A 12065-nucleotide genomic window follows, 5' to 3' on the forward strand; every position below is an offset into this window, starting at 1 on the left:
AACTGCAGCTAATGAAAAAAATACAAAGCTATTATTATTTTGCACTTTAAACTAAAGAACTTCAGTTTCATACTCAGTTGAAAGCTTTAGAAATCAGCACCAATCTCATTGTATATCACTGCCACCTGCTCAGTCACCAGTCCTATGTCTTTTGTCAAATGTGTAAAACAAGGAGATGTCAGATGCTCCGTGTTTACAGGGACAACTGGAAGGTAAGAACAGCCATTAGCAGATAAATTACTTAACAGTATTCAATAAACAAATACACATCACCTGTAGAGAGCAGAATGTTAATTCACAAGTTAGGTTGTATTGAAAGTCGAGGTGGCAATATACAATGAAAATATGAAGGTATTGTCACTTGACAGAGTCCTGCATTGTCAGGGAGTTGTTTATACACGAGGGTAAATGAAACGCTCTGACCATAGAAGCTGAACAGTCATGCATACAAAAGTGATCACTTTTCAGCTATTGCACAAGTAGTGACACTCTTTAGACATACATAGGAGGATTCTTACAAACTGACATCAGAAAGACTGCATGCACCATCTTTCAAGGCCTTATGTGAACTATACATACACAGGAGTTGCTGTATACTGTGAATACATTGTGGATGTGTATAAATTCACATAAGATTAAAAGATAAATTTGTAAATAGGAAGGTTTCCACCAGCTTATGCTTTATTTTATTCAGAAGGTTTCTTAGTGTGTATACTATTCTGGATAAAACATATGACACCACTTCAGTGGTGAAGTTGCATGTAAGCATCACCCAAAATGCTTTGGTAACTGGATATTCCCAAAGGACAGGTTTGGTTAAACCAAACTGATTACTAAAATGTGAATGTGACTTGTATTCTTAAAAGAAGGATATAGAATATGGCTAATAATTTCACATATTTTCACAAGATAAAAAACCCCTTTTCAAGTGGATTGGGTTTTCTAAGCACAAATAAAACCACTGCTAGTATGGTGTACAACATTTAAAACCCTGATCAAAATTACTTCAGAATAATTGTGCATTCCCCAAATATATCAGGTTGGCAACTGAGAAGGAAATGAAAAATTAAATGAATAAATTGGCATAAGAGGGGTAAATTCTCTCTGTACCACAAGTTTCATAATAAAATACTGTCTTATCTTTTAATTTTAGACATAAGGATTTTTATATCGGTCTGGTTTGTTTCTAGATGACTGAAAGTTTAGATTAAAAAGGTGTTTACACAATATACACATTTCATTACTTACAAAGAGAAATAAGCTTAAAATTTCATATTAAAAATACAGTAGGGTTAGTAGCACCATGAAAAATGTTTTTCAAAACTGCAGTCTTGTTATTTTAAACATACTCAGTGCGTCGCGTTCTTCTCAATTCTCTTGGTTGATCAAAAAGGTGCCATTTTGGTACAGGGAGAGAAATGAAAAAATTCATCTTCTGATCCTTGGTGAACCTCAAGTGTTCTTTTCTGTTTCCAAGAGGTCAATTCTTTCATCTTAGTCCTGTTGTCAAATACATACTGAACAACCCTTAGTTTGGCACGTGAGTGAGGTACACTTGAATTTGCATGGTAAAAACAGTTTGGATTTGTTTTTTCTTTTCTTTCTGCACAGTAGCACCATTGTTGCAGCTGGAAGACAGTGAGTGCATCTTAGGAATTTTCAACTGTTTTATAAAACATTCTCCAAGATGTTACGTCTTCTTCATGCAAACTTGACAACGACTAATCCGCGTCCTCAAGTCTCCAGCTTTCAGTGTCTCAGACTGAGGTTTGCTGGTTGACAGACACAAAGGAAAGGTTGCATTAGGTTTTTCTTTGTTAACAGTTCAACTTCCACTGAATTCACTGTTTCATTTAAAACTGACATATGTGAGCAGGGAATGAATCCTGAATTGGCGAGTTTTTCTAAGAGGGCTCATTCAGTCTGTTGCCAGCAGCAGGTGACAGATGCTCAGTTGTGTCAGTGTCCCCAAGATATGCTAAACACTGTTTCAGTCTGGCAGATGATGGAGCACAAACACAACCCAAGGGGAAGGTGAAATGTGTACATTTGAGACTGTATCTGGGTCTGTTTCTGGCCTTTAGTTGAAGGGTACTTTAACAACACACTAAAAGTACTGCTACAGTCAGAGCTGCATTTAAGTGGTAGCTTTACCAAATAATTTATTTTTATTTTGAAAGGCTAACAAGGTGGGAGATTAATGCAATTAGTGTAATATGTGTGCACACAAGTCAAATGCTTAAAAGTTTATTTAAAGAACAGAATGAAGAAGGAAGTTGTTTTAATGGGAGGGACAAAACATTAAAGGCAAATCTCAAGGGTGCATGGCAGTTACCAATAGGAAATTTTCACTGGTGAATTACCAATAATCAGCTACCCAGAAAACTGAAGAGTGATGAATTATCATGTCAAGTACCCTCCCTGATTGTAGGTGTTACACAAAACCAACTTAGGGGCCCCCACTGCTCAGAGCATAGTGCCAGCCCTGTGCCACAAAGCTACACTTTTCAATTAGGTGGCAGTGGGAATATTAAAGAGTTTTTTATCAGCACACAAACAGGGCAGTAGCTATTTATTCTATGAAAAGAGATGATTCTTCATTGAAGAAATGATTTGCTACTCAATTTGAAAGGGAAAAAGTTGGAGAAGCTGAGAGACTCCAGCTGAAATGCTGACTGCAAAGAAGCTGAGGACACAATGGCCACTGGCTTCCTTGCAGCCAAAATATCATCCAGTTTCCTTCTGCAATGTGTGGAAGAAATGCTGGCCATGAAGGGTAGGAAACCTTCTTCATGTAAGATTTTTAAAAACAAGTCATATGAACCTCTGCCTCAAAAGATTTAAGTAGAGTTGATCTTGCCCTTCACTCCTATCCCTTGTATATCTGTGAATCACCTTTCAAAATATTTGGATTTATTGAAAGGTTTGGCAAGAAAAAAATCAAAATTTTTTTTTGGGCTCCAAATATAGTAAACACAGTAGGACTACTTTCAGAGGAGGTACTACAACAAAATGTGAATGAGAGCTCACACAAAAAGAATCTGGCTCCTTGCAAAACAGAATGTGCCCTAGCAAGTTTTCACATAATATTAAAGGCTTACCAAAGAAACACTTGAAAAACTGGTTGTGAGGGGGAAAACAAGCTAAGTTATTTCCCTATATTCCTATAAACAAATATCTTTTGATCTTTGGAATAAATTCAGTTTCAAAAGCATTCATTCTGGAATAAAGCAATAGACAAGAAACAGGTTTTCTTACCTGAACATTTCTGACACCTCTACAGTTGCCAGCCAGAAGCTGTAGGAATTGGCATAGTAATTGCAGGTGCCCCGGCCATGGCATTCGATGAACGGCGCTGAGCGGAACTCTTCCAAACAGGAGCCAGGAGAGGCCAAGGCCTGCCCGGAGCCCTCTGCTCCAGCACTTGTGTGCTAGTGGAGGGAAGAAGGACACAAACAAGGATCTTAGGTGTTAAAAACTGAATAGCACAGCAGTCAGCTACTGTTCATTTTTGGCAGAGACAGTGTGTTGTCAGACACCTCCATAAACCTCAGTGACACTGAGATCTGTGTGCTGTCAGTCCTGGCTACCTTGGTTAGGGGCTGAAGGTAAAATGCCAACCCTTGCAGTACTTATCAGTGTCCTAAAGCAGCTGAGGACACAGGTGGGCAGGCAGTAGCTGCTTCTGGAGTAGGAGGCAGTTCTTACCATCATGAAAGAGTAACCAATCCAGAGGGAGTCCCAGCCTGGAGGACATGAAGGGATCTGAATGGTCTGGCTGTGGACAGCTATCACCATAGCAGGAGCTTCACAGACAACACACCTGGACACACGGGAATACCAGAGAAACACGTGATGTTAAAATATAATAGGAGTATGTTTTGTTTTAAGAATTCTTACACTGAAAAAGGGAACAAAACTCACCTATTAACCCAGACTTCTATTTCTCACATATTTTGAAACCACAATAAGAGTAGTTTGGAGCTCAAATCTGTCTGTATTTTCACTACATTGGGTAAAATACTGAAGCAGTCCCTGAAACAAAAACTGGAAGCTCAAAGTTCCCAGGTGAGTGCCTTAATCCTAAAGCCAATGGCTTCCAAGTTCTCTTTCCTCTCCACAGTGATCTCACACTGCTGACTACAGAGATTGCTTGTTTGAGAAAAGCTGTACAGCCTCTTATCACTGCTGCAGGGAAATGAACCTCTGCAGACAATGAATACTTAAAAAGCCCCTATTTTTCTAGTCTCTCCCAGAACAAAACATGACAGATTTATCTGTTAATTTCCAAGGTGCATGTTGGAAACACGTGGGGTAAGATATACTGTTTCTCAGATACTAAATCAGCTGCTGGCCTGCTGTGCCTCACCGGCTGATGAAGGGCTGGATGCTTGGCCCAGTCAGTGGCTCCATGCTCATCGGCATCGACTCGGGGGTTGACAGCCAGTAGGAGTAGTCATTCCTTGATGCAAAGTTACAAACATTGTTGATGTTGCAGAACATGAAGGGCATGGTGCTGAAACGTCTAAGACAGCTCCCAGCAGTACCTACAGAGTCAGACACAAGACAGCAAAGTTTTCACTTCATTGTTTTTTATAGCAATTCTTTGAGAGCAGTACTTGTGGATCCTTCCTCTCTCTCCTGTGAGTGCACAGCAAGGGCCATCAAATTGTCATAGGGGAAAACACTTCATTTTGGTTTACATTCCTTCATCCTGAATTACAGTGTGCATCCTCTGGAGACAGCAGATCTCAGCATGCAATCCCCATCCTCCTCTAGAAATCTCCAAGACTGCTCTGTCTTCAAAGAACCCAAGCACTCGAAGAAGCAGCTACAGCATGTTTCCTCTTAGAGAGCATACAGAATATCTCACCCAAATCCTGGCCATGTGCTCTCTCATTTCCTTGCACATATAGAAGAGAGAATCCATCATATATTCTTGCTGTTCCCTGTGGACATAGTGGTGTATCCCTGGTCTGGCTGTGCCGAGTTATAAGGAATCCATGAGCAACAGAAGCTGTTCCAGGAAGACCAGGTGGGCCTTGTAAACCATCAGGACCAGGAGGTCCTTGTACTCCTCGTGAACCTGTCCACAGGAGATAAACACAGCACACAGTGTTGATTAACACCATTGCTTGCTCTTTTAGGACCAACACATCTCTGGAAGGTTGTTGGTCTCATGATTGAGTGCTTCTGTTTTCTGTTTTAGGGCACCTGGTATTTCCTAACACACTGTCTTCCTGGATTTTTTTTTTCATTTAAGCTTGGTTGAATCAGGGAGATTGCCATAGGTGGTTGTAACAGTGCAACTTCTCTGTTTTGTAGGGGTATTGTGAAGCTAAATACTCTCAGGGTTGTCAGGCATTATAATAACTGCAGAAAACACTGCAGCTGCTGGAATTACTTCAATCAGCTCCCCACTTCCAAAACATAACTGTGCATGCAGCTTAAGATAATGTTGAAATAGAGATCAAGATCACAAAATAAATCACAGAGCCAGAAACAGGGGCAAGTCTTACTCCAGGCCATGCTGTGGTAACACCTGAGCCAAAGTTTATCAAAATGAAAAGCTGCTGCCAATTTTGGAATAGGTTACTAAAAGTGGAAATAAGCTAGAACAGCCTTGAATGTGAGCAAAAATGAGTACTATAACTGATAAATGTATAAGAAAAGGCTGTTCTTGAACAGCAATATCAGGAAATATAACTACAGATATTTAGACTGTGTTATTCTGCAGTCATTATTTACATATTTTTACTAAAATAATGCTAACATTTCTAGAGCTGCTCAGACAAAAAGGAAAAAGAGGTGTTATGGATTTTTGTACTCTTTTCACCTGCTTTAATTCTAATATTTTTTCTCAAAAGTTGCAATAGAGAGCTAATTAATATCTATTACCTTTAGAAAATTTTCCCAGTGCCTTGTCTGATTTCTCAAATCCTAGTTCAGTAGTTCTAAGAAATACCTAAATGGTAGTCCAGTGTCTGACTTTAGTGAAACATTTTCATGAAGCCAATTTTCCCCATTCATAATTTCCATGCAAAATAAGCATTATTTTACTAATCTCTCTCTTCAGTTTCTTACAATCTTCATTATCTCCTCTGCATCATCTGTGCTACAAAGGGGAGATGCCATTAAGCTTGAGGTAAAGCACTTGACAATGTTATTCAGCAATGACCAGCAATATATTGGTGCTGAAAATATTCCAAATCAAAGTGTGTTCAGGTGTTTGTAATATTTTTGCATTAGGAAAATGCTGAAATAATGATTTTATCATTATTCCCATGAAGCAAAGATCTTACTTCCCAGTATTAGCCTCCATTCAGAAATGGGACTCTCTTTTTCCAGTGAGTCGTCATAGCATCAGCACCCTACCTGGTTGGCCTGGAAGGCCTCTCTCTCCTTTTCGTCCTGCTGGACCATCAAAACCAGGAAGTCCATCTCTCCCTGGGTCACCAGGAAGACCAATTGGACCTAGAACACACAAAAGCATAACTGAAATAAAATCTCTTGAAATCTCACTACAGAAATCTTCAAGTTGTCAATGACTCATCTGTTGCTTCTTTCTGACTCAAGAGAAGAACAGCCCATTAAACCAGATGTGTATGGTGGAATCCTCTGTTCATCTTTTATCTGTTAACCTGCATTTCTCTCTTGTCCCTTGCTGAGCTCAGTAACTCATCTCTGCAGCCTGTGCCATGTCACTGGCACTGCCACCTGCACTCAGACACATTTCTGACCATGTCCTCTGCAGCCACCTTGGATCATACCTGGCAATCCCTGTGGCCCTGGCAATCCAGGTGGCCCTTTGGAGCCAGGCTGTCCTGGAGGACCTGGGGAACCAGGATCACCTTTGACAACAATGCTTCGTCCAATGGTACCTGGTAAACCTGGTGGACCTGAGAGAAGGAAGATTTGTGTTAGATAAACAAGGTGGAAGTCAGCATTAGAAACAGTTTATTTCAAAATCAGCAGCCAAGAGCTCCATCATTGCAAGAAAGAATAAGTGTATATATAGGACAAAAAGGTACTCTTGGTGACTCCCCCACCCCCAAGGAGTTAATCCATATAGACTGGATACAGAGTATGAAACACATTAGAATTACTTGTAGGGTAGGGGCTAAAAAGTACAGGTTGGAATTATGCTAAAGATCTTGTTCACTCACTTTGGTGGCTGAGACCAAGTAATCTGTGTAACAAATTCTACTGACAGGGAGCAAAAGTGACAGTGCCACTACCCTGGACTCCTACCTGGTGGGCCTGGCAGTCCCTGGCTGCCCGTGAGGCCAGCGGGTCCTGCAGGTCCAGTGGGACCCTTCATACCTGAAACATCAAATTCACACAGTTACCCAGTGAAAGAACATGCTGTTCTACAAAGTCTGCTGCAGGAATGGCCTAAACAGTCTGTTACTGTGTCTGGAGGTTTTGCTCAGAATGCTGGTTAAATACCTGGGAATAGCCAGTGAAATACCTGGGAATCCTGGAACGCCTGGAACCCCGGGGTCACCCTTCATTCCATTCAGACCTGGACGCCCAGGATCCCCCTGAAGAGAAGAGCCTCATGTTATTCCTCATCTCAGCAGCTCCAGAGAACCAGGATGGAACAGGTGGCTGGGGACAACAAAGCCCACTGGGGGCTGTGGAGGGCTGAGGCCATGGGGGGCTGGCAGTGAGAGAGGGAACACGAGGCTGCATGGACAGCTCCAGCTCCCATGGGAATACAGCAGGGACATCCTGCCTCGATACTGGGGGACAGCTGAGGAAAAGATCCTCTGCCTTGCTACAAGACAGGGTGTTAGCTACCACATTTTGGCTTTTATTATGGTAATAATAAAACTGCATGTTCCACCCAAATATATTCCATTTTTATTGGATTTAAAAATTGACTAGGGGAAAACTCCATTTCTTGTCCTACCTGGCGTCCAGGTGGTCCTTGATCTCCCTTTGGACCAGTCAGGCCAGGTGGACCAGGTGGACCTGGGTTCCCTTTTTCCCCTTTAAGTCCTCCACTGCCTGGTGGCCCTCGTGGACCTTCTGGGCCTGGTGGACCTTAACATTGCAGAACAAATATGCACACATCAGTATATATCATTAATTTTTCCCAAGTTTGTGCCTTGAGTGTTTAAAAAAAAAAAAAAGAAAAAGATAATTTTATTTTGGCTTAATTTCCCAGCTTTATTTCAGTGCTAAATTCCAGGTAAACTAAAAGGAAAACAAGTAAGAGGAATTATTTGCACTACCCAACTCAGGAACCAAGGCCCCTTATCTAGCTGATGAAGCAGGGCTTTCCAGAAGGCAGTGCAGCTCACCTGCATTAGCAGCTTACTGGTGACCAGACCAGTGCCTTTACCAGGAGCCAAGAAACCCAAAATTAGATGGTACAAATATCCTCTCTGCTGACCTGCATTACATTCACCATGTCTTAAGTGCTTCTTAACAGCCTGAATTCCTTTTGTAAGCTAGTCTCAACACTAGCACAGTACAGTGTGAATACTGTAGTGCTGCTTTCTTGTTAGAATTTGACATACCTATTAAGGAGCACACCTGTGCTGTCTCCTGACTGCTGGGCAGCAGGAAGCTTGTCATTCTGCCTTACCTACATAACATGAGCTGCAGAAACTTCCTTATGTTGAATGACTCTCTCTGCAACTGATTTTTTTAAGCTTTAGTAGACTTACACTGTGTAAATCTAATAGAGAAACTGGGCTGGTCTATAAATATTTTGCCTTTGTTACAGCTAGATTAATAGAAAACAAAGCAGTGGGTATAAAAGAAACTTTGATATCTGGAGAACTCAAAGATGAGACCTCCACCTTTGTCCCACCATCTAAATGAAGGTAACCAGTATAATTTTTGTGGCAAAATAAACCATAAGCAATTGCAGAACAGCTAATAACATTTTACAAGTTAGAGCTCATAACTGGATTAACAAAAGGATTTTTTTGCAGGACAGTGCTATGACATTCTCTCATGTAGTACAAATCTAACATTTATCAGTGTGCTGGATTTTCAGTACTTCTCAACTTTGAATCTCCTTTGACATCCTCATAGTCTATACCCAATGGATAAATTTGATGATTTGTGTTTCTGCATGCAAATTTGAGTATAGAATTCCTTCCCTTTTAAAATCAACAGCAGTTTTGTACCAGATCTCACACATATCCTGTAGCAGTTTCAGCTACAGAAAACATCCCGCCATGAGAGGATTTTTTGTGTTTATTTTGCTCTTTCATACTGGTCTGGTACTGTACACATGCAAAAAATACCAGGTTACCATCTGGGGCATGCTAATCAAACACACACGGTCTGCAGAGTAACCACAGCCCTTAAAAAGACAATCACAGAGTTACAGAAAACATCTGTTTCTCTTACATCAAGTGTAATGCAGTAAAACAAATTGCCCGAGTTAAGAGTCTAACCTGGAGGCCCTGGAAGGATCAGAGTTCACCAAAGCCCAATGATCGATGTTAGAAGGGTCAGACATCACAGTACAAAACAAGATTACTAGTTAGAAATAGTACAGATGACAGCATATACACTACACAACAACCCATTTCACCAACATATTTTGTATTTACAGTATAATCCACATGCATGCATAAAACCACACATGAATACACAAACAGGTATTTCAGATACTAGTTATTCTGGTGACTAGGCTCTACTGAAACTAATTTGACACTTCATTTAACAGCAAACTTAAGCTTCACTAAAGAACATATTATTGCTTTAACATTACAGCTAAAGCCTATAAATGGTTAGTCCTGCTCACAACAGGGTTTGGACTATGCAACCATTTCACTGACAATACTCTCAGAGCCTGGTGCTTGGCAAGTAGGAAAACTGTGAATTATAGCTCACTCTTGTGCAAAATTCTGCTTTGGGCAGAGGGGAAGTATGACTAACAGAAGGACTTATCACTACTAATCAGGTATGAGCCTCAACTATCTGTGAATACAATTCCAGGACTGAAAAGTAGGCTTATGCCCTCTGTGAAACTGTAAGCAGGATTGACATGAATCGACAGGGCTGCAAATGCTGTAAGCAAAAACACAGCAGAACTTGCAAATTTAGAGTTTGTTGTCTTTACTGTTGGCATTATTTTGTTTTGATAAAAACATATCAAGATGCTAATTTACCTGCTCAAGGTTATATGGAGAATGGCATGTGATAACATCCTTAGAAAAATGATTTAAATGTTTTCTCTCAAAAGATAAGCTGGTTGTCCCTACAATGCTCCTAAGTTAATATATATTTTAGCTCCTGTGCCACTTGCATATTTCATGTCAGTGAAATGATTTCAATATATCAACATATCACCATGCAATTTGCAGCTAAAAACTACAATAAATATACAGGTTTATCTCACAGCACATACATATCTGGTAAATTAATTTAAATATTAACTGTAATACAGTTGTTAAAAATAATGACATGGACATTTCATTGTTACTGTTAAGTACTTATAAACTATATTTCACTGATAGGTAAGTTTTGCTATGATTTATAAATCAGTCCTACACATGTTCATCACTGAATTCTGGCTGATCACAGTCACAGGGTGGAACAAAACTTGATGCAATTGCTCAGTTCCTCTCAGCACCCCATGATGGCAGCTCTCTTTGAAAGTGTGGTTACTGTTTGAGTGACCACAGTTAAATTAAAAGGTAAAGCCACATTTCCTTTTTTTGACATGGCTGCATAAAGATAGGAGTCGAACATCAGGGGCTACCAAATTTGCTACCTTGTGGTGCTCAGGACAGCAGGCCAAAAACTAAAATGTATTCCTTTATTAAATTTTCATGACAGTTCTTTGCTGCCTGAAAGTCATCATAGCAAAACCTAAAGACATCATTATTATTAAATAGATATACCAAGTCATTTTCAGTCTAGACACAGATGTTAAAATCTTCCCAAGTGCCAGTTTGTGCTCCATGTTGATACACTAAGGTTACAATAAATGTCTCAGTAATGTTCTCACCAATTCTATCCCACTGCCCTAGGGCCAGGGAGGACATGGCTGTGAGCTTTATTTTCATTAAATACTTGTGGAAGGAAGAACTTTCCTCATTTCCTCTAAATGGGCTACTGAAGTGAAATAATGGAAATAAGGATTTCTCTGCACTGCAAACTTAAAAGGCTCTAAGTTGGGAATCTAAAGCATCACTGTTAGTCTATATAAATTCTCCTACCAATACTGCTGGTATAAAAGAAGCATCTAATTTATTTAAGTCACTTGAGAGTGTCCAAAATCAACAGTAGCAGGTGCTACAAAAATTACTACTGTCACTTGCCCAAGCTACAACACACAATTATGCAGCAAGTCATGGGAGGACAGTGCAATGTGCTTTTTAAAAAAAAGCTGAAAATCAGAATATATTGTTTCCAACTGCACTGAGGGGAAAAAAAATGCTAAAAACAAGTTTTGCAGCTGGGGACACTTTATAAAAGCCTTGCAAATCTAGACTCATATGGTCTTCCACCATGGGCAGAGCAACTGTGTCCTTCCAATGTCAGTCCCACAACAACATGGAAGAGAGGGCTGAAAGCCAACTCTGAGCATTTTTTTCCCACCACAAATTAAAAGGTATGTCTGAAACATGACTCTGCATATCTACATTTAGACACTACAAAAGTAATACATTCATTTTCATGCAAAGTTATTATTTTGGCGTTACGGGGCTAACCTGAGGGACCTGGGAGTAGGGGGTCAGAATTCACCAAGGTCATCATTAGAACAAGGGGAAAAACATCAAAATTGTTAGAAATATCAACAAACTAACATATTCAACTAAACCTTTCTTTTTAGATTTAGCTCAATATTCCTTTACATACAGTGTGCAAAACACCAAACTATTATTATTCATAGCAAGGAAAACAGACATGTGGAGTAACAGCAGTGTGCTGTTGCCCTGGAAATTGGCTTAATTTCATAGTGAATTATTAAATCTATGCCAACACCATCTATCAATGTTTATTTTAGGGGTAACTCAACTGGAGTCAGAGAGCTACATCATGTTTGACTTCATCTCTTACTAATCTTAGAAAATACCCAGAAGTCAACA

General features: G+C 40.0%; 1 protein-coding gene across 1 annotated transcript in view; it reads right to left on the reverse strand.

Annotated features, from left to right (window-relative positions):
- Positions 1-290: 290 nt before the first annotated feature.
- COL4A5 (collagen type IV alpha 5 chain) overlaps positions 291-12065 on the reverse strand; it is a 72294-nt gene continuing 60519 nt past the window's right edge. The window contains exons 42-51 of the mRNA XM_058813946.1: positions 7916-8049; positions 7472-7544; positions 7252-7323; positions 6771-6899; positions 6376-6474; positions 4874-5086; positions 4370-4547; positions 3709-3823; positions 3259-3431; positions 291-1772 (exon numbers count right to left, since the gene is read on the reverse strand). Coding sequence (XP_058669929.1) covers positions 1691-1772; positions 3259-3431; positions 3709-3823; positions 4370-4547; positions 4874-5086; positions 6376-6474; positions 6771-6899; positions 7252-7323; positions 7472-7544; positions 7916-8049 — 1268 coding nt within the window. The 3' untranslated portion in view covers positions 291-1690. The remainder of the gene's footprint in view (positions 1773-3258; positions 3432-3708; positions 3824-4369; positions 4548-4873; positions 5087-6375; positions 6475-6770; positions 6900-7251; positions 7324-7471; positions 7545-7915; positions 8050-12065) is intronic.

This window comes from Ammospiza caudacuta, chromosome 14 (genome assembly GCF_027887145.1).
Source record: "Ammospiza caudacuta isolate bAmmCau1 chromosome 14, bAmmCau1.pri, whole genome shotgun sequence".
In the NCBI taxonomy this organism is placed as follows: Eukaryota; Metazoa; Chordata; class Aves; order Passeriformes; family Passerellidae; genus Ammospiza; species Ammospiza caudacuta.